General features: G+C 47.4%; 1 protein-coding gene across 1 annotated transcript in view; it reads left to right on the top strand.

Moving 5' to 3' along the window:
- Window positions 1-23,703, top strand: part of LOC138265100 (kyphoscoliosis peptidase-like) — a 538,792-nt gene that overhangs the window by 158,304 nt on the left and 356,785 nt on the right. The window contains exon 4 of the mRNA XM_069212640.1: window positions 14,330-14,447. Coding sequence (XP_069068741.1) covers window positions 14,330-14,447 — 118 coding nt within the window. The remainder of the gene's footprint in view (window positions 1-14,329; window positions 14,448-23,703) is intronic.

The following is a 23,703-nucleotide window of genomic DNA, read 5'->3' as shown; positions in this document are numbered from 1 at the left end:
TTCGGTGACAGAAAGTTCTGGAATCTGAGAGGAGCCACAAATTTCCTTCCACCCAGCGTTCCCCCAAGTCTCCTGGTAAAAATGATACCTCACTTGTGTGGGTGGGCCAGGTGCCTGCAACAGAATAAGGCCCAAAACTTGTAGCGATAGAGGGGATAGCACAGCGAGTTGATAAGTACATATTCTTCTTTTATAAATCTTTAGGCTGACTCTGCTTTGGAGACCCACACAAGTGAGGTGTCATTTTACTTGGGAGACTGAAGGGAACGCTGGGGAGTAGGAATTGTGTGCTGGATTGGTGATCGTACAAATGAAAGTTAGGAAAATATGCTTTTTTAAGCAAATTTTGAGGTTTGCAGAGGAGTCTGGGTAAGAAAATGTTGGGGGATCCACGCAAGCCACACCTCCCTGGACTCCTTGGGGTGTCTAGTTTTAAAAAATGTCTGGGTTTGGTAGGTTTCCCTAGATGAAGGCCGCACCCAGGGCCAAAAACATAGGTGCCCCCCCCCCCAAACACAGGTAGTTTTGTAATATATCATTTTGATGTGTCCACATACATCTGTGATGTGCCAAACACTAAAATTGTGAAAAGAAACACACTTAGGTTATGTGAAAAAGACCCCTCACCCACCAACCAAGTTGGTGGCATGCTTCATCATCGGGGTCCCACCAGAGGCACGTAGCGTGTCACAGGTGTGCCGCGACGACTGATTACAGCGGAGCAGGTTTTGTCCTTTTTACCACACATACTGGTTGGATTTGGCACGAGGCTGAGTGATGGTTCAGTGGATCAAATTTTATTAACAGAGATTTCACAAAAATGAAATGCACTGTTAATAACTGAAAGGCAAAAAACTGAACCAATGACTCACAGCTCATGAGCTGTAAAGCCGCGACAAGGCACCAACCGCTTTACAGTCCATTCACACACCTTTCATACATGACATGCACAAGACCATTCATACTGCCAGCCACAGGCCCAGCACATTACAACACTCACATCTGCAGACAGCGCCACTCTAGGGCCCATCACTTACATACGCCCACATGCCTGATACAACAATTACACCAGCTGATGGCAGTGTGTGGACTGGTGTTTGGCTGGCAGTGTGTTGCAGTAGCCAACAGCAAGTCAATATGTACACTATGCACACCCTCAGCCAAGCCCCACTCCACACACAATGGCATCACTTTTTTTTTTTTTTTAAACAAAGAAACCCCTAACTAATTAGAAATCATTACAAAACTACAAACACAAAAGCTCTAACCAAGTACATGACAGAAATGCTAACTATGAAACTGAACACATGAAAATACAAAACAGACATGAGTTTACAATCATGGTTGTTCCCAGTAATTCTTCTGGGTGTGGTAATTCTTAAAACAACCACCCACACACAGCCCAGGCTTGGAAGGACAATCTGGGCAGTACATTCGAATATCCCTCCGGATACCTCTTCGAAAACACACTCTACATTTCTTAGCTGGAAAGTCTTTTTTGGGTGTGGAAGGAATGTGCTCAGCAAAGTGGCGATCTTTCAATCTAGCCACATCCTCCACCACTGCTTCTCTAGGAACTCTGGCCTGTTTCACCACAATAAGGCTCTCTATCACTGACTCCTGAAATTTCACAAATGTCATCTTTGACTCTGGAGACCTATCCTTAAACACAATAAAAGCATTAAAAGTTGCTAAGTGGAAGAAGGTGAATTGTTAACTTCTTATACCAAACGTAAGACTTACGAATAGCAGTATAAGGTTCCAACCTCTGATCAACTCTATCTACACCTCCCATGTGCTTATTATAATCTAAAATGCACACAGGTTTGCGCACTTCAGCAACCTGACCCCAAACACTCACGGGGAAGTACTCTCATCATGGATGGTACTTAGCATGTAGACATCCCTCCTGTCTGAAAACTTCAAAGCTAGCAGCTCATCATTCCGCAAGGCACTGCACTGTCCCCTCTCAAGTTTTTTACAGACAAGCTCCCTTGGATAGCCTTTCGGGTTACAACGAATTGTGCCACAAGCAACAGTGTCCACTCTAAACAATTCCTTGAACAACTGCAGTCCAGTGTAAAAGTTATCTACATACAAATGGTGACCTTTGTTGAACAGTCGGAAATTATACACATATCCTGTACTACTTTCAGACAGCATATACAATTTAATGCCACATAGTGCCCTCTTGCTAGGAATGTACTGCCTAAAAACCAAACAACCCTTGAAGAGGACCAAAGACTCGTCCACAGCTATTTCTTTGCCTGGAACATAGACCTCTGAAAACCAATCTACAAAATGATCAAGGACAGGCCTAATCTTAAAAAGACAGTCAGAATCAGGGTGATCTCGTGGCAAGGCTAATGCATTGTCAATAAAATGCAGCATCCTAAGAAGAAGCAAATACCGATTACGACTCATTGTTGCAGGAAATATAGCTGTTGCCATGAAGGGACTAGTAGACCAATAAGAAGCCAGTGACGGCTTCCTTATCAACCCCATCAAAAGAGTCAAACCTAAAAACCTTTTCATCTCCTCCAAATTTGTGGGAATCCACTGGGCAGCTCTAGAGTGCGGCCTAAGTCTAGCAGCGTTGTCCCTCAAATACTGCTCCGCATACAAATTAGTCTGCTCAACAATCTCTTCCAAAAACACATCATCCACAAATAACTCAAAGAAATTGACAGGCAAAAAGTTCTCAGTATTGACTCTACACCCCGGGAGACCAGTAAAGGCAGGCAACTCTGGCTGCTCCATGTTTGGGGCAACCCAGAGTTCAGGTCTTCTAACGGGAAACCTTTCAGCCCCAGGTTGCTGCGCTAATGGCACATCAGTGTCCTCCTCTGAAACTGCCCCTTCATCTGCACTGAGTGTGGCTTCCTCATCAGAAGATTCCTCACCGGCAGAAACTTCACTGCCAGAATCCCTCACTTCCTCCTCTGCCTCAGATGCAGAGTCCGTCTCATAATCAAGATCAGACAATGACTCAAAAAGCATACCAACCACCTGCTGAGCGGTCATTCTGCGGCTAGCCATGATCTTTCCTACTAAAATTAACTGGACAAATGCACCACCAACAACCAGCACTGTGTAAGAGAAGTAATAAAGTGTAGCTTTATTAGTAAGAGTTATAAACTCAAAAACTATACCGCTCACTTGCCTGAAAAAGCTTGAATCACCAGCAACTACTCTGCACAGACACAGCAATCACCAATGATATCCCACTAAAAAGAAAGAAAGAAAAGCAAATTAGAAATAAGACAACACAAATATCATTGTGCACAAATCTAAGGACAATTTCACACAAACCTGCATTTAGTACACCACCTACAAACATGTCATTCATGCATGGCAACAATATTCCTTTAGAGTAATTTGTTTTTACTTACCTAAAACATGCAACTATTCAAACCGCAGGTCAACCACCGCCAAAACCGCAAGGAGCCACAGCAAAGAAAGCAAAAGCTTTGAACTAGAACAAAAAGGAGGAAAAAAATTATCACAAATGCAAATACTTTGTCAGTTGACAAACATCCCACCATCAAGCATTTAGAAATTGGTGCCTAAGTGGATTCTGCCATAGGGGCAGATGGGCCTACAAAAAAAAAGGCCTATCTGCCCCAAGGAGGGCAGAAAATACCTTTAGTAGTGTGTCCCCAAGGGCCCACCCCCAAAAAAAAAAAAAACACACACACACTATCCCTGGTTCCTATGTGGCTTCTGCCCCCTTGGGGGCAGATGGGCCTAAAAGAAATAGGCCCAAATGGCCAACAGTTCAATGCCCCCTGTGGGGGGGGGAGGGGGTGCCCCTTGCCCAAAGGGACGCCCCCACATAAATAAACATATTTTTTTAAAACCCTGGCGTTCTAGTGGTTTCTGCCCTCCTTGGGGGCAGATCAGCCTAAAAATATTAGGCTGATCTGTCCCTAAAGGGGGCAGAAATGTCCTTGGTGCACGTGCCCCCAAAGGGGTGGCGACCCTTGCCCAAGGGGCCGCCCCCCCCACTAACACACACACACACACACACTATCCCTGGTGTCTAAGTGGCTTCTGCCCCCCTTGGGGGCAGATCAACCTAAAAATAATAGGCTGATCTGCCCCTAAGGGGGGCAGAAATGGCCACAATAAAGATGCCCCCAAAAGGGAGCGACCCTTGCCCAAGGGGCCGCTTCCACACACAAACAATGCAAACAAAATTTAAAAAAGAAAAAATCCCTGGTGTCTAGTGGATTCTGCTCGGCCTAAAAATAATAGGCCAATGGCCACAATAAAGATGCCCCCAAAAGGGAGCGACCCTTGCCCAAGGGGCCGCTCCCACACACAAGCAATGCAAAAAAAAAAATCCCTGGTGTATAGTGGATTCTGTCCCCCTTGGGGGCAGATCGGCCTAAAAATAATAGGCCGATCTGCCCCCAAGGGGGGCAGAAATGGCCACAATAAAGATGCCCCCAAAAGGGAGCGACCCTTGCCAAAGGGGCCGCTCCCAGATGCAACACTTAACAAAAACAAAAAACTAAAAAAATCCCTGGCGTCTACTGGGCATTCCTGCTGCCCGATCACAATGCGTGATCGTAATGGTTACGTCCTCGGCACAGGAGCACTGTGCCGCGGGACGTAACTGTTACGTCCGTGGCACAGAAGGGGTTAAAGCACAAAACAATCTGGAGTCTCTCTGTGATTTCTAAATAGTGTATTAGCAATCCAGCCCATTGCAATACCCCCTCCACTTATTAGCACCTAAATAAACACCCTTTGAACAAATTTAGTATGGTATGGAGTCTGTGGATTATAAGACAACTGTATTATTTACACAAACTGTAAACATTGCAATTCTAATCTACAGTAACATTAACATAGGTATGACCTGTAGTGGGCAGCTTTAAACACACCAGGAGCCAGAGTGGGGCACACAGTTTTGAAAATAGAGATGCCAAAGGGTACAATAAGTGGCCATAGAAATAGGGAAATCAGGCTGCCATGTTCAATGTCAAACACAATACTGCAATGGAAGGTGAAGTTACAGTGTCTTACCTGTGTGTCACTGGAAGTACTGTTGAATGACTGTACTTCTGTTGTCCACATCTTCTTCCTCTGCCTCCACTTCCTCACTGTCCACAGGCTCCACTGCTGCCACACGACCATCTCTAGGCTCATCCTCCTGCAGAAAAGGCACCTGGCATCTCAAGGCCAGATTGTGCAACATGCAACGATGATCTGGCACACCTTCTTGGGTGAGTTGCACAGGGATCCACCTGTCAGATGGAGGCACCGGAATCTGGCCTTCAGGAAGCGAAAGGTTCTCTCAGTGATCCTCCTTGTTCACCATTGTGCCTCATTGTAACGTTCCTCTGCCCTTGTCCTGGCATTCCTCAATGGGGTCAGTGGCCATGGGAGGTTGGGGTAACCAGAGTCACCTGTAAATATCGAGGGATACCTATTAGCCATACACTCACCCTTAGAGCCAAATCCACACCCATAGACCTACGTCAACTGGGTGGGGACCATCAGCTCCCCTATTAGCCACACCCAGTGCCTCTGGAGTTGAGACATCACATATGAAATGCTGCTATTCCTCACGATAAAGGCGTCATGCACAGAGCCAGGATACTTGGCATTAACATGGGAGATGTACTGGTCTGCCAAACGCACCATCTGCACATTCAGAGAGTGAAAGCTTTTTCTATTCCTGAATACTTGTTAATTTCTCCGGGGGGGGGGGGGTGGGACAAACGCAATATGTGTTCCATCACTGGCACCAATGATGTTGGGGATATGTCCCAGGGCATAAAATTGAGCCTTCACTGTGGCCAAATCCTCCGCCTGGGGGAATACGATATACCTGCGCATGTGTTTCAGCTGGGCAGACAACACTCTGGTCAGCAAGTTTGAGAACATTGGCTGAGACATCTCTGATGCCATGGCCACTGTCGCTTGGAAGGAACCACTTGCCAGGAAATGGAGCACTGACAGGACTTGCACAAGAGGGTGGATACCTGTGGGGTGGCGGATAGCTGAAATCAGGTCTGGTTCTAATTGGGTACACAGTTTTTGGACTGTGGCCCTATAAAGTCTGTAGGTCAGGATAATGTGCCTGTCCTCCATTGTTTCCAGGTTCACCAGGGGTCTGTACACAAGGGGATGTCTCCATCTCCTATTCATCTTCAGCGGTTGAGCTCTTGGGTGAAAAACTGTGAGCAGAGGGTCATATTCACACATATGTTAAAATATAAAATTAATTTCTTCCTTTACAGAAATAGTATGTGAACTTGAGAGTCAGTTGATGTGCCAATGTCTGCTGTGATGCAGTTAGGTGCCATGGCCTGTGCCCCCCTGAAATGGCGGCTGCCTGACCTGTGAGGAGAGACAAGTGGAAATGAGGTAATTCCACTGGCGTTGTGCGCCGTTTGCGGTCGTCTTTCAATGACCGCTGTGCAACTTTGCATTGGTTATCATTGGGCCCTATGGGTTCCAAGAGCCAATGGTGATGTACGCCGGCAGTGATGGTACGCACCGCCCTGGACGTGACTGTCATTTTCTATCTGTGCACTCACTTGCTTCCTGACCTTCAACAGGAGAGGACCTACACTGCAAGTGCTGCTGTGACCTGTGTCTGGAAGCGACAATGGCTCGAGTATCTGGGGAAAGGGCCCCCGCCTTCACTTCGGAGGAGTTGGAGAGACTGGTGGATGGGGTCCTACCCCAGTACACTTTACTTTATGGTCCTCCAAACAAACAGGTGAGTACACTGTGAGCATGATGCGTGGGCCATAAATGTATGGATTGCTGCGTGTGTAAGCCTTGTGTGGGGGGGGCTGAGGGGTCCTGGGCAGATTGCTGCTTTCTGGTGGTCAATGTCTGTGCGTAAGGGGATGGGAGGTTTATAGTGGGCCTTGAGTGTAACAGGCCGGCCTTTTTCTATGCATCTTTTTCTGCAGGTCAGCGCCCATCAGCAAAATGGTATTTGGAGTGCCATTGCAAAGGAGGTGCGACCCGGGGGGTCTTTGACAGGCAGAGCACCCACTGTCGCGAACGGTGGGAGGACCTGCGCCGCTGGGCAAGGAAGACGGCGGTGACCCAGCTGGGGCTGGCCTCCCAACGAGGAAGGGGTGCCCGTCGTACCCTAACCGCCCTGATGCTCTGCATACTGGCGGTGGCCTATCCGGAGTTGGATGGGCCCTTGAAGGCATCACAGCAGCCACAAGGGTGGTGAGTACAGATTCAGAATCATGACTTAGCCAGTGTTAAGGTTTTACCTGGGTGGGGATGTGGGCTGTGGGTGCCCCTAGGCCAGGGCGGGCATGGCAGGGTAGATCCAATGTTGGGCAGGCTCTGAAGCACTCCCACCCTAACAGTATTAGTGGGCATCTACTACTGGGCAGGGTCCTGTGGGTTTCAGGTGTGCAGCCAATGGCGTTAAGCATTGTACCCCATGGGCTGGTGACTAGCATTGTAACTGGTAGTGCATGGCCTAGTGCATAGGGCTGTTCCCTGTGTGTTGTGTACGGCAACTGTAGTGTTGTTGCTGGCATTGACCAAGTGTATCCTCTGTCTCGTCCCCCCTTTTTGTTTTGTCACCCTGCCCTTGTGTGTATTAGCATCATCTGGTGGAGGAGCAGAGGCAACGGCGAAGGAGGGAGCTGCATCCCACATGGGCCTGGTGGCTGAATCCACTGACGGTGAAGGCACCAGTGGGATGGAGGGCGAGGGGAGCACCACGACGGAGACAGGAGGGGACACAACCGACAGCGACTCCTCTTCCGATGGAAGCTCCATGGCGGTGGCAGACACCTCTGTGCCCACCCCAACAACAGGTACAGCCGCCACCCCCGTACCAGCACCGCCCTCCCAGCAGCCCCTCAGCGTGTTTCCCATGCCCGCTCACCCAGGAGGGTAGGCATCTCCTTCACCCCAGGCACCTCAGTCCCTGCCCCAGTCAGCCCTGCTGCCCTCAGTGAGGAGGCCATTGACCTCCTGAGATCCCTCACTGCTGGGCAGTCAACCAAACTCTATGCCATCCAGAGTGTAGCAGGGCATTTACAACAAACAAATGCATACCTGGAGGGCATTCACTTTGGCGTGGTGGCCCAACAGAGAGCATTCCAGGCTCTGACCTCCACACTGATGGTAGCCATTGTCCCTGTGTCCAGCCTCCCCCTCCAGTCTCCCCCCTCCAACTTCCTCTACCCAATCCCAATCGTCTCAACCCCGGCCTATCCCAAGCACACCTTCAGACCAGCATTCACCCAAATTAACACACAGAAGTGGCTCAGTCAAACACAAGCACCACACTTCATCTCACAGGAACTCACACAAGCACCATCCCCATGCAGACACACCAACATCCACTGCCTTACTGTGTCCCCCTCCTCCTCATCCCCCACCTCCCTTCCACTAACATCTCCACTCACAACTGCATGCACTACATCTTCATCCACTACCTCCATCACCAGCACGTCTATCACTACATGCCCCTCACTCGCAGTCACCACCCCCACATCCATGCACACGTTCCCTGTGTCCTCTCCCACTGTGTCTCACTTTTGTGGGTGGGCCTACTGCCCACGAAATGAAATGCCCCAAAACACTATCTGGACACATCAAAATTATCAAATACAAAACTACCTGTTTTTGCGGGGGGCACCTGTTTTTTTGGTCCTGGGCTCAACAGCCTTCTAGGGAAATCTACCAAACCCAAACATTTCTGAAAACTAGACACCCGAGGGAGTCCAGTGAGGTGTGACTTGGTGGATTCCACAATGTCTTCTTACCCAGAATCCTCAGCAAACCTCAAATTTAGCTAAAAAATCTCATTTTTCCCACATTTCTGTGTGGTATCACTGCATTGGTACACATTTCATACCACCCAATGTTCCCCTCAGTCTCCCGGTAAAAATGATACCTCATTTGTGTAGGTGGGCCAAGTGCTTGTGAAAGGGAAGAGCCAAAAACATGTCGATATTGAGGGGGAACCAAAGGGGGTCCAAAAGGGCAGTTTGCAAAAAAGACATTTTTAGGCTGACAAGTGCAGCAGAGTTTTGATCGGTATAGATGAGACAATGCTGGGTGGTAGGAATTTTGTGGATTCCTGCAGATTCCGGAAGGTTCCATCACAAAAACGTGGGAAAAATGTGTGATTTCCAGCAAAGTTGGAGGTTTGCAGGGGATTTTGGGTACAAAAATTGTGCGCGGTGCATGTGAAACACACCACCCAGGAATCACCCAGTTGTTTAGTTTTCAGATGTGTCTAGGTCTTGTGGATTTTTCTACATGGCAGCGTCCCAAAGTCCATAAAGTGCAGCCCTCACCATTCCAAGTGGGACGATTTTGAGAGTAAGCCAAGCTCTCATGGCCCAAATGTAAAACTAAAGCCCAAAATAATCAAATGTCTTCTTGCTTGCTGTGGGATAAGATGTTTTAGAGTGCAGGAGACAGCTGAAAGACTGTTACCCCCTTCAGTTGAGGTGGGGGCGGAAACAGGCCCATACTGGTTGATAGCCACCACCCCAATATACAGTATATATATATTTTTTAAATCCCTGGCATCTAGTAGACTTTCTGCCCCCCCCGGGGTGTGGATCAGGGGTAATTGCCCCATCTGCCCACTGGTGGGCAGAACAACTTTTGCCCTATTTATTTGAGGTGGGGGTATGGCCATACCCCCACCCTCTTATTTTGGAGAAAAAAAACTTCCCTGGCCTCTGGTGGGCTTTCTGCCCCCCTTTGGGGGCAGGTTGGCCTTTCAAAAATAGGCCCATCTGCCCCCAATGGGGGCAGATATGGTCAACAGTAATGTGCCCCCATGGGGAGCGACCCTTACCCAAGGGGCTGTCCCCTAAAGGAAACACACGCATACACACACACCAATCCCTGGTGCCTAAGTGGTTTCTGCCCCCATGGGGGCAGATTGCCCTAACAAAAATCAGCCGATCTGCCCCCAAGGGGGGCAGAAATGGTCTAAATACAATTTGCCCCCAGGGGAGCGACCCTTGACTAAGGGGTCGCTCCTCACCTCTAAAACACAAAACAAAAAAACAATTTGTTTTATCTCTGGCGCCTAGAGGTTTCTGCCACACCTGGGGGCAGATCGGCCTAATAACAATATGCCGTTCTGCCCCCAGGGGGGGCAGAAAAGGCCTAAAATAAATTTGCCCCCACACCCCCGGGGAGCGACCCTTGCCTAAGGGGTCGTTCCCCACCTCTAAAAAACAAAACAAAAACAAAAAAACTATTTTTTTTTATCGCTGGCGCCTAGAGGCTTCAGCCCATTGGCCTAATAACAATAGGCTGATCTGCCCTCGGGGGGCAGCAATGGCTTGAAATATATTTGCCGCCCTGCCCCCCACCCCCCCAGGGAGCGACCCTTGCCTAAGGGGTCGCTCCCCTTGCGTGACATTGGCGCAATAAAAAAGATCCCCGGTGCCTAGTGGTTTCTGCCCCCCTTCGGGGCAGATCGGCCTAATAACAATAGGCCGATCTGCCCCCAGTGGGGGCAGAAATGGCCTAAATATAAGTTGCCTCCTAGTGAGCGAACCATGCCTAAGGGATCGCTGACCAACTAAAAACAAAAACAAAAGAAACACAAAAAAAAAAAAATAGATCCCTGCCGCCTATTGGATTCTGTCCCCCCGGGGCAGATCGGCCAAATAACAATAGGCCTTAAAAAAATGCTCCCCTGGGGAGCGACCCTTGCCCAAGGTGTCGCTCCCCTTCTGCCAATTTCAGCTAAAAAATAAATCCCTGGTTTCTAGTGGGAATTTTAGCAGCTGGATTGCTTCGCATTCTGGCTGCTAAAATGCTCAGAGAGACTTCAAAGGGAAGGAAATTCCTTTCCTTCCCTTTGAAGCCTCTCAGGCCTCCTCCACGGCGATGGGAGGAGGCCTCTGTGATGGTCAGCGCGCCATGACGTCACGGGGGTGAGGGGTCGGGGGGGGCTGTCGGGGTTGGAAGGGGAAGGGCTTCCCCTTCCATCCCTGCCTTTGGGGGGTGGGAGGGAAGAACACATAGGGAGCGCTAGCGCTCCCTCTGGTCTCTGCCCAGGACGTAATGGTTACGTCCTGGGCACAAGCACTGTGCCACAGGACGTAACCATTAAGTCTGCGGCACAGAAGGGGTTAATAATATTAGTAGAATAGAGGTGTTTCTAGCAGCTTAGGCTGATAGAGGTAGCTATAGCAGAGCAGCTTAGGCTGAACTAGGAGTAATGCAAAGCTCCTACCATACCATTTATATCATATAGCACTATATCATAAGAAACACAATACTCAGAGTTACTGAAAATAAAGCTACTTTATTTTAGTGACAATATGCCAAAAGTATCTCAGAGGATATACTCCCTTAGGAGGTAAGTAAAATACACAAAATATACACACAAACCAAAATCAGGTAAGTAAAACACTAAGAAAAGTAGTTCAAACACTGTAGAACACAATAGAATGCCACAGGAGACAATAGGCCTAGGGGCAACACAAACCATATACTCCAAAAGTGGAATGCGAACCACGAATGGACCCCAGGCCTAGTGTATTGTGTAGAGGGTTGCTGGGAGTGTAAGCAAACACTAAGGGTGTCCAAGATACCCCACCCCAAGACCCTGAAAAGTAGGAGTAAAGTTACCCTACAACCCCAGAAATACAGTAAAGTCGAGATAGGGTATTCTGCAAAGATAACAACTGACTGCAAAGCACTGAAGATGGATTCCTTGACCTGAGGACCTGCAAACGAAGGGGACCAAGTCCAAGAGTCATGCAAGTGTCCGGGGGGCAGGAGCCCACTAAACTCTGGATGAAGGTGCAAAAGGGCTACCTCTGGGTGGAAGAAGCCAAAGATTCTGCAACAACGGAAGGTGCCAGGAGCTTCTCCTTTGGTCAGGAGATGTCCCACGGAGTGCTGGAGGATGCAAAGTTGTTTCCACGCAGAAAGACCACAAACAAACCTTGCTAGCTGCAAGAGTCGCAGTTAAAGATAATGGATGCTGCCTGGGCCCAGGAAGGACCAGGAGGAGGAGACAGAGGGTGCACTCAGCAACAGAGAGAGTCCATGCAGAAGCAGGCAGCACCCTCAGAAGCACTTGAACAGGTGTTCAAGAAATCTGAGCACAGCAGTAATCTCAGCCTAACAAAAGAGGGTCCCATGAAGCCGGTGGTCAACTCAGTGAGTTGAGCAATGCAGGACAGAGTGCTGGGGACCTGAGCTGTGCTGTGCAAGAAGGAATCCCTGCAAAAGTGCACAGAAGCCGTGGCAGCTGCAGATCATGCAGTATACAGGATTACTGTCTGGCGTGGGGAGGCAAGGACTTACCTCCACCAAGTTTAGACAGAAGGACCACTGGACTGTCGGGGTCACTTGGATGCAGCTCCTGTGTTCCAGGGACCATGCTAGTCAAGATGAGAGGGGACCCAGAAGACCGGTGATGCAGACGTTTGGTTCCTGCCGTAGCAGGGGGAAGATTCAGTCGACCCACGGGAGATTTCTTCTTGGCTTCCAGTGCAGGGTGAAGGCAGACAGCCCTCAGAGCATGCACCACCAGGAAACAGTCGAGAAAGCCAGCAGGATTAGGTGCTACAATGTTGCTGGTAGTCTTCTTGCTACTTTGTTGCAGTTTTGCAGGCGTCCTGAAGCAGTCAGCGGTCGATCCTTGGCAGAAGTCGAAGAGAGAGATGCAGAGGAACTCTGGTGAGCTCTTGCATTCGTTGTCTGAAGAGGAACCCACAGGAGAGACCCTAAATAGCCCTCAGAGGAGGATTGGCTACCTAACCAGGTAAGAGCCTATCAGGAGAGGTCTCTGACGTCACCTGCTGGCACTGGCCACTCAGAGGTCTCCATTGTGCCTCACTCCTCTGCGTTCAAGATGGCAGGGATCTGGGACACACTGGAGGAGCTCTGGGCATCACCCCTGGGGTGGTGATGGACAGGGGATTTCCTTTGTTCGATTTCGCACCAGAGCAGGGGCTCGGGGCTCCCTGAACCGGTGTAGACTGGCTTATGCAAGGAGGGCACCATCTGTGCCCTTCAAAGCATTTCCAGAGGCTGGGGGATGCTACTCCTGCCCTGCCCTTAACACCTATTTCCAAAGGGAGAGGGTTTAACACCCTCTTTCAGAGGAAATCCTTTGTTCTGCCTTCCTGGGACTGGGCTGCCCAGACCCCACGAGGGCAGAAACTTGTCTGAGGGTTGGCAGCAGCGGTAGCTGCAGAGAAAACCACAGAGAGCTAGTTTGGCAGTACCCGGGGTCCATGCTGGAGCCCCGGGGATGCATGGGATTGGCACCCCAATACCAGATTTGGCTTGGCGGGACAATTCCATGATCTTAGACATGTTACATGGCCATGTTCGGAGTTACTATTGTGAAGCTACATATAGGTATTGACCTATATGTATTGAACGCATGTAATGGTGTCTCTGCACTCACAAAGTCTGAGGAAATTGCCCTGAACAATGTGGGGGCAACTTGGCTAGTGCCAGGGTGCCCTCACACTTAGTAACTTTGCACCTAACCTTCACTAAGTGAGGGTTAGACATATAGGTGACTTATAAGTTACTTAAGTGCAGTGTAAAATGACTGTGAAATAACGTGGATGCTATTTCACTCAGGCTGCAGTGGCAGTCCTGTGTATGAATTGTCTGAGCTCCCTATGGGTGGCAAAAGAAATGCTGCAGCCCATAGGGATCTCCTAGAACCGCAATACCCTGGGTACCTAGGTGCCATATACTAGGGAATTATAAGGGTGTTCCAGTGTGCCAATCAGAATTGGTGAAAATAGTCACTAGCCTGCAGTGACAATTTTAAAAGCAGAGAGAGCATAAACACTGAGGTTCTGGTTAGCAGAGCCTCAGTGATACAGTTAGGCAACACACAGGCAACACAAATAGGCCACAATCTATGAGCACTGGGGTCCACTGTGTCACTGGCTAGCAGGATCCCAGTGACACAGGCAAAAACAAACTGACACAGAAGTAAAAATTGAGGTAACATTCCAGGCAAGATGGTACTTTCCTACAGTCAACATTGCAGGTTTTTCCACGGATCATTTCCACCCGTTCGAAAAATAGGAAACTATCTTAAGAAGACTCTTTGGTTTTATCGGGTGCATTTCTGCGGCTAGTAAAACTTGGTCCAGTGATTTTGCAGGTGGTAAAGGAGAAATACAGCAGGCTATGCCTTGCACAACAGTTACACAATATGTATATAGCTGAGTGCTGTCTTTGTACAAGATAGGTAAAAATGCTTATGGACGCAAAAAGCATAGGCATTCCTCTCCCATACAGAATAGGAAAAAGCAATAATAGATTGTTCAATGTTTATTCTGATTCCCTCTCCCTCTTTCAGAGTACGACACAGTGGGCTATCACAATGAAGCAGGACGATCCCCAGACCCCAACATCATCCTGCAGACGAGGAAAGGTGTCTGTATAGGATATGCCAGACTTTTCGAGCGGCTGTGCAGGTGAAGTAGAAAGCGTCTGGGTGATGCCACATTTCCGATCTAGAGTGAATCTGAATGCAGAGTCAAACCACCTACCAATCTGAATGAAGAGATTAAACAGATTAACAATGTACATCTGATGCTCTTAGCGCACTTATCTTTGATTCTGAAAGCAAAATCTCATGCCTACCACTTTCTATTTCAATCTCCTGTGCTATACTGATGCATGCCCTATATTGCTCGTGACTTTGTTCAGTCATTGCTGTCATAGCTGAAACACCGTCTTCGCAGAGACACATATCATTTATAAATATTAATATTAATAACTAATGTAACACAGCAGCTCCTCCTTAATATTGTTGCAAATCATTTCTTTGACACCTTCCAATTTCTCATATGAGGTCCTGTTTTGATTTAAAAGAAACGTTTTTGTGGATGTTGCATGGAAAATAAACATACAATTCCTCTGCAAAATGTCTGTAAATAGACACTCACGCAACACCCACATTAGAAATAAAACAAAAGAAAGCGGAATTTAAAACAAACTGAGATTTATTCAACGCCATCATGGCAAAACACTCAGCAGAACAGAGCTGGGTCTATAAGCCCCCGCCCCCCCCCCCCCCAAAGGCTGAGCACTGGGCCAGAGCCCACTTTGTCCATGCCTTAAAACGTCTTTGCTAGTAAAAAGGGATGTTTTCTTCTTAGGGTAAAAAAGCAATTACTTTACTCATGTTTGATAGTGGCACATGAAGAATCTGAATTAACATTAATATGATATATTTGAGAGCTTTGGTAAGGATCACAACTATCTGTGAAAACAAGTTGGAAATTTGCTTCAGTAGGGTTCCGTCTCTGTGTAGAATACATTTCTGACTTCATTAGACATCTCCTAAACATCCAGGAGTATGGGGTGTCTCTTGGACCCTGAAAAAGATGGCAGCTCCTTTGTGAGCTCAAGCAAGTCCATCTTTCTCCAGACCTGTATTTTCCCCACAATAGACACCAATTTGCCTCAAGAGCACTGGGGAGCTTGTGAATGCACGAGGTGTCAGAAACCCAGCCTTTCAAACTACTTAACAGCTTCGGATGCACCTAATTCTTCTGACCCATGCCACGTGCTGAGCAGTATGATATCACCACAGGGTTTAGCTTTAACAAGCAGACTGAGAGCTAGCAGTTCAAACAAGGCCTCTCTACAAACCTACCTGCAGTAAGAACAACACCCTGAAGCGTGCAGCAACACCGAATCCAAGTGAGGACCCCTGTGGCCAATCTACTGCAGATCCATGGCTAGGCCTGTTTTCCCCTTTCCAGACATGTGTGCCACACCGCCAACGACCACTCTCTTACCAAAGCCTCGGAGCCAGCTCTCCGCTCAGCTGCCTGGCAATAAAAATAAAAAAATAATAAATTCTTCCGCACTGAAAAGATAATTAGATGAAACACATGGAAGTTTAATCTGATTTATGTGAGTGAAACAATTGTACTACTGATTATCGACACCAACAATATCGTGCCATACTAATATCAAGGACAGAATATCGAAGGACATAATATGGAAGAGAAGTGCATGTAGGGAAGAATAGATTTACTATACTAACTCCTCATCTGCATACCTTGAACCCCCAGCACTGCTGAGGTATCCCACTTAACACAGAATAACAGTGTTGTGCATCCTGTACTGTGCTGCTTTGTCCAGTTGATTGTGCAACTTGCATTCTACTCTACAAACCATTGGGAATATTTGCTTTTGTCAATGTTTCAGACTAATCTCAACCCGGTTCTTGAGCATCTGGCAATGGGGGAAATCTCAGCGCAACACATCAGACACCAAGCACAATAAGACACAAAGGCATCACAGGTCACACACAGTTCATAGCCCCTATTCATTAAACTCCACTCCAGAGACCAGCCTCTATGCAATCACAAACTGCTATTTAACTCAAAAGAAGACCTGTAATTGTTTTGTTCGAACCAGATCTACGCTCCATACCAAATGGCTGAAATGAAGGAACACAAATATAAAGACGCAAAAGAGACGAGAACGAAAGCCGCCCCCCCCTCACCCCCCCCCATCAAGGACAAACTGGATAATGCCCCTCTTGCTTAAAACAATCCTAAAGAAACTCAACATATTCACAAGCCATTTGATAGGCCACAGGGAATGGCCTTGTCTCACATATCTCCAAACAGGGTGAAGGTTGTGCATGTTAGTGTTTGTTTTGCGTCCCGCTACACTCTTGCATTACTCCCACGGGACTTTAACAATCTTTTATTCGTGTTTAATTTTGGCCCCTCTGGAACTTCCTCTAGAGGACACTCCACACAGTTCATGTGACAATGAGGAAAGTACTAAAACCAATACCTTTCTCCTACAAGTGGAAGTGTCAGGACCAGGAAAGACCTAAAAGATTTAAACAACAGGATCACCCACTTAAAATTGTAGCAACCTCCATTCCAAACACCTCCAAGAATTTAACTATCTCATTACCACTCTGAAATGTGATATCACTGACTTAAAAAATTGCAATAGAAAAAGCAACCTGAGCGGGTGATAAGCGCGCTGCACCCCCCACCTGTTCTGATTATAGTGCGCATCGGAGCCCGGAGTGCGGCTCCCAGGGGAAAAGCAGCAGTCGCGGAGCCACAGCGCTAACACCACTTCGGCATGATTTGTTTGCGACAAGCTGGACACATGCAGTGAAGCCCACAAGAAGGTATGAAGGGCGCTTCCGGACTGCAAATATAAAATAAGGGGCTGGTCGGTGTGGGTTCCAATGCTGGCTTTGCTCCGCTTTAAGTTTAGTCTGGCTGGAAACACGCGGTGTGAATCAGCGTGGACAGCGAATTGGTTGCTGAGTAGTGCCATTACCTTTCTCGTGAGGGGCATGGAGTATTGGTCTTGGAGGCTTTTAAAACTAACTGCTGCTCTTCCCGGGGCCCTAAAAGGGAACATGGGGCAAAAAACTATGCAGAATCTTGGTGATAAAGGGGAGGGGGCCCGGCCAGCTCGCTTGGGGAAAGACAGCGATGATGTAGTTCCTGTCGGTAGGCGACCTACCTCAGGAGCAACTAAACCGTGCAGCAAAAATACAGGTGGGACTGCCAAGGATAGCAAGAACGTTACTGGCATCCCCCCACCAGACTCTAGGGGGAAGGACAAATCACAGCCTGTTATTACGTGCTTTTTGACTGGCGGCACTCAAGAGAGTGGTTTTGAGCGCTCCTTATCCCTTCCAGAAGACACTCCAGTCGGAACTAAAGAGAACTGTACGTCAATTAGAGAGGAGATTGCGCATTCTAAAGAAACCAAGGAAATTTTTTACAGGAGCAACTCTCCTCTGAGTATGATACAAGGTGCTGAGGGGTTGCTGACAGAGGCTCCGGGCAACGGAGATGAGCAAAGGGCCGAACGGGGAGGAAGCTAAGGTATCTGATAGTGGCAGCATGCAATCACAACTGGTGGAGTTTAAAGGTGTTGCACAGGTCATTCAAGATGTAACCGATACTCCTCCTGCGATATGTTCGGGGGACCCAACCGGGGGCAGGTATGCTGTCAAAAATTGTGAAGTGAAAGCCAGGAAGACTGGAAGGAGAAAGAAGGTCCCGGACTGGTCCAAGGACGGCGGAGATAAATTCTACTTGTTAACTGAGGACTCTGAAGCTACCAGCAGCGGCTGTAACCAGAGCGTAACAGAAGGTAGCAAATCTTCTGAGACTGGGATGGCATCATCAGCGGCGGAATCCACTGTGCGACAACAACGACGGCAACGCAGGTGTTTAAAAGCACAGGCTTGTCTTACCGAAGGAATTGAGTTCTCAGCTCAGAGTAGCAAGACACTTAAATGGGATTATTTAGGAACCAAACTGATGGGAACGGGAAAAGCACCCATGTCCAACTCTCTACCAAATGCTGATGGAGGCGCGGATTGCCAGGTCCCTAGCATTAGCGCAACCAGCACAGACTCAGAAATGTTACAGATAATATATAATTTGATAAAGGAATTGCAAATAGAGACAAGGGTTGAGAGCCGGCGGGCTTGGATCGCCACAAAGCGCCTGCAAGGAGCGGTTCGCAAAGTCGCAAAGCCTTGTAGAGAAATCGAAGAAAAACTGAACATAATGGAGGAGACAACGATGGCGGTGGAGGCGGATGTCGAGGCCCTAAAGTAACAGTTAAAATCACACAGAGGACAATTAACTGACATTATGTGGAAACTGGAAGATCAGAAGAACCAGCAGAGGAGAAATAATCAGCGCTTTTTAGGCATAGAATAAGGAGTGGAGAGCATCAATGTCAGGGCATATATGATTAAGAATCTGCGGGCGCTTTTCCAGAGCTTACTAACTGGGACTGAGAGATTGAGATCCAAAGAGCTCACAGATTTCCAAGAGTTAGACGTGAGGGAGGCCGCAAAGTGGAATCTATATATCCTAGAGCTATATTGGTTTTCTTTGGCAATTATCTGTTAAGGCAGGCCATCTTTGAAAAAGCTCGCCCAGATGCCCCACACCGTGTGGATAATGTCACTTTTTTTACCCAACCGGATTACTGCCACGTTACTGTGGAGCGAACGTGGAGGCTTCGGCAGTTGATCAATCTCTTTCAGGATAAGAGAGGGGAGGCCTACCTGTCGGCCCCCGCTCGACTGAAGACAGTGGTTAATGGGAAAGTTAAAATGTTTACTTCAGAGGTTCAGGCAAAAGAATACCTGGTGGTTAGAGTATAGGTTTCAGCCCCCCCAGTGGTAATGATCCTAAAGAATGCAGAGGTATTTAAGTGAGTAGGAGTCCGGTAGTCTAGGGTGGGCTCGCGGCTGGCATCTGTGGGTCACCGACATTCAGACCAGCGGTGGTCTGATTTCTCTTAGGGGTGGGGGGAGATGGGGTGGGGGAGGGTGGTTCCAGCGTGGTATGAGGGGTAGAGGGGGGAGGAGTACGAATAAGAGTAGGGGAGGGGGGAGATGGGGTGTAAGGGTGGAGAGGTGCTGGGGGTAGGGGTGGAAGGGGTGGAAGGGGCAGAAGGGGAGGGGGTGGGGTGAGATGGAGGGGGTTTCTGGGTGGGGGGAAAGAAAATTGGATACCCAAGGGAACGCATATGAGGCGTAGTAACCAAATGCAGGTCAACTCAGCTCTCGGAGGGCAGGGTAGGAAGATGGAGGTAATGGATCATAGGTGCAGCTATAAGAACAGAGAGTTTAAAATCAACTTTGGTAATGAGGTTGTGCGAAACCAGCTTGAGGCACATATATGGCGGCATTCCGGATAGCATTGTAAATATATGTGGCCTAAATAATCCCCGTAAGAGAAGGAAAGTGGCAGGAGACTTGAAAATGCTAAAAGCAGACATTTATTGCCTGCAAGAAACTCACATAGAGTATTCTGATAAAGCTGTGTTGGAGACTCTAGGCTTGGGGCTGTTTGGATGTACTGAGCAAAGGACTAAACAAAGGGGGTCACCATTCTCGCAATCAATACCAATGAATAGACACGGGGTATGGCTGATCAGCTAGGAATATGGGTAGTAATAGAATGTCGACTGGGTAAAGTAAGGTTTACGCTATGCTCATTGTACGGTTCGGTGTATGATGATTCGTCATTACTCGATTTTATTTCAGTAGAATTAGCAGTATGGCCTGCCACGTACATTGTCTGCAGGGATCTGAATTTTAATGGGTCATGGGATAGATTGCAGAACCTAAGTGATGTCAGGAATAAAAGCTACTCGGGGCATAAACCTGGAGTATTTCAGGCCCTTGGGAATCTGCAAAAGGAAGTAGGAGTGGTAGACGTATGGCCAACATTGAAGTGGCCAGATCCGGGATATACATATTTCTCAGCTCCTCATAGGAAGTTGACTCGGTTAGATTATTTTCTCATCTCACCTGTTTTCCTAGAGGGGGTACGAATGATTCATGGCAGATCATAACCCTTTACTTCTTGAGGTTAGGATTAAGAATGGTCAGAGACATAGGAAGGGCTGGACATTTGAGAGAAGACTGCTGAATAAGCCCGCATACATACAGCATATGAAAACACGGTTGAGGGAGTTTTTGAAACTTAACATGGGGACTGCCTCAGTTGAGATAGCATGGGATACATTAAAAGCGGTGATAAGGGGGGAAACGCTTAGTTTCAGTATTAGACATCAGAAACAGGCAGCAGCACAGATTCAAGAATTATTCGAAAAGCTCCACGTGGCAGAAGAGCAACTTACCATATCGGTCGAGAGTGGCATGGATGTCAAAAGTGCCTTACATCAGATAGCGATAGCTAAAATGTTAATGGACAAGCGCTCGGTGGAAAGGGCGACTGAAAAATATCTGGCAAGGTGGAAGGAGTGTTATGAATTCAGCAAGAAAGTGGGTCATCTATTAGCAGTACGGGCTCGTCAAAGGGCTACCATCAGCTCAATTCTGAAGATTCAGAATAGGCTGGGGAAGTTAGTTACAGACGCAGACGCAATCAGGGAAGCTTTCCCGGAGTATCATGTGGAGTTATATAGAGCCAACCCTAAAGGTGTGGAACAGGCTGATAGTGGTTGGGCAAGTGAGATAACGGGTGGTAGGATCACTCCAGAGGAGCAAGCAGTATTAGGTGATGAGGTTACAATAGAGGAGATGGAAGGTGCACTCCGAGGCCTCGCAAGTGGAAAGGCTGTAGGGACTGATAGTATCCCTCTTGAACTATATAAACATTTTAAGAATATACTACTACCGGTGATGTTGGAAGTGTTCATTTAAGAGCAGCAAGTGGGCAATCCTCCCCGTCTTGGGGCACTGCTAATATTGTGGTGTTTTTAAAAAAGAAGGGCAAAGATCCGCTCAGTTTAAGCTCGTATACGCCCATCACATTCATAAATAGCTACGCGAAAATTTATTCTAAAATACTTTCGACTCGTCTGTCCTCCTGTATTAGTAATTTAGTAATTCAGAACCAGCACAGGTTTGTCCCTGGGAGAGACACAACCGATCATATCAGAAGAGTTATAGCTTTATTTGACACCACTCATGTTGCAGAGGAGCCTATGGCCATGGTTTTGTTAGATGCTGACAAAGCATTCGACAGAGTCAACTGGGAATATATGTGGGAAACTTTGCGGGTCTACGGCTTGGGAAATAGATTCATTACAGCTGTTAAGGCCCTGTATAAACACCTAAATGCCAGAATCCAAATGTTTGGTGACCACTCAAATGATATTTGGATCGAACGTGGTACGAGACAGGGATGCCCGTGTTCGCCTTTATTATTTGCATTATATATAGATCCTTTCCTGCGATATTTAGAAAAGAATACGACTATCCAGCCTGTGATTCGTAATGGTTGGGGTACTAACATTTTGGCATATGCCGATGATGTGGCAGTTATCACTGCCAACCCAGATCTTTCCCTCAAAGAAATTGAAAAGGCTGCAGAAAGTTTTGGGATAGTATCCGGTTATTTACTTAACAAAGATAAGACCCAAATAGTGGTAAATGAGCATTGCAGGACAACTGAAACTCAAAGGGTCGACCACGCAGTCTATTTAGGGATCGATATCAGACCCCAAGTGGAGCAGGTAGTCCAGCTTAATCTAACGCCGATTGTCAAAAAAGCTAGATATAAATTCGGCAGATGGAATAATTTACATATGTCAATTATGGGGCGGTGTAACATGATAAAGATGTTGCTCCCCAAGGTCTTATATTTATTCCGGGCTATTCCGCTGGAGTTTGAGAAATCTTGGTTTAACATGCTGGATCAATTAATGATGAGCTTTATCTGGTTGTATGGCAAGATCAGGAGGGCTAGCAGATATATGACATTGCCTAGTGCGAAGGGGGGCTGGTCTCTTCCTAACTTTAAACTATACCAGCTGGCAGCCGCACTACAGTAAATGCACCCTTTGTTTAATATTAGAGGATCAGTGAGTGGCAAAGGGTACGCTCCAGATATTTATGAATTGTTAATTGGATCCTTGGCTAGCGGGGCATTGCTAACATTTACAGAAACCAGCTATTACAAGAGGGTGCATTTTAAGGTCTTAAATGCTGCATTCAAATGCTGGGACCCATGGCGGAAAAGAATGGGACTTGGTAGATATAACTACTATACGGTGATTGCGATTAATATGTTGCTTCCTGAGATATTTAGAGATAAATATATGTCGAGCTGGAATCGACAGGGGGTACAAAGGTTAGGGGAATTCAGGCACAGCATTATAAAACAATTTTTGATCTGTACCTGTCGCGTAGGCTCTCATTATCCCAATGAGACTACTGGATATTTGGGTGGCAGGATCGTTCACAGTGTCGGGGACTAAGTCTAACCCACGGCAAAGGACCCTTGTCAACCCAAATCCAGGTTGAGCTCCGGCTAACTAGCAGTGCCTCATCTCTCCCAAAGGGAAGAGACAATTGGGCAGCCGAGCGCATGACATCTTAGTGCTTCCCAGGGAAGTCGTGGTCACTCAGATCCCAACCAGTTCTCTCATACACAGTGTGGTCTCATATATAAATGACAAAGGCAGTTTGAGTTTTAAAGATTGGTTTAATAAAACGACTGCATTTTAGATAACAAGGCGTGAGCCGCAATAACCAGAACCTTACAACACAGTAGGATTGAAATAGTAATGAGGAGAGTGAAACATAAGAATAACGCTATCATAGTGCTACTAGATTACGTTCTCTCTTCTAAGTTCTATTTTGAGGACAGCATGTTAAGCTCTAAGCCTGCCTTTCAGGTTCCCCCGGGAGGACATCAACCCTCATACCTGAGCAAAGGCCTGTGATCGGGATCAGCATCTGCAACAGGGCAGTCAGCGTCTAGTTGTGGTTCCCTGGTCGGAATCTCCCTCTTACGTGTACTAGGACTAGGAAGTGTTTTTATAACTAACACGCTGGTGTTCTAAGAAACGTCCCTACGTAAGAATGTGTACTTTCTACGAACCCTAAAGACTAAACTTCTACCACGTCTATCGGCAATGTACCAGACTGTATCCTTGACTGAAGCACAGAGCAAGCAAGACTGTATTGTTTGAGAACTTCAGTGCTGAAGTAAGCTAAACAGTGTGATAGAAGAAAATAAAACAAGACCGTGAAACTGGTTATTGTAAAATAACAGTGCGAGGCTAAATAAAATGCATCTAGGGCAAAGTGCACAGAGGCCTAATACTTTAAGCAAACGTGCAAAAAGCTACATTAAAAATGGCTACACTACCCCCTCCCCTTGTCGGTAGAAAGTGGTTTAAGCCGAAGCTAAAAATGCCCTAAGCTAAAAAACTAATTAAAACCTT

This window comes from Pleurodeles waltl, chromosome 11 (assembly GCF_031143425.1).
Source record: "Pleurodeles waltl isolate 20211129_DDA chromosome 11, aPleWal1.hap1.20221129, whole genome shotgun sequence".
NCBI lineage: Eukaryota > Metazoa > Chordata > Amphibia > Caudata > Salamandridae > Pleurodeles > Pleurodeles waltl.
The sequence above is the reverse complement of the archived record's forward strand: the minus strand, read 5'-3'. Positions and strand labels throughout refer to the sequence as shown.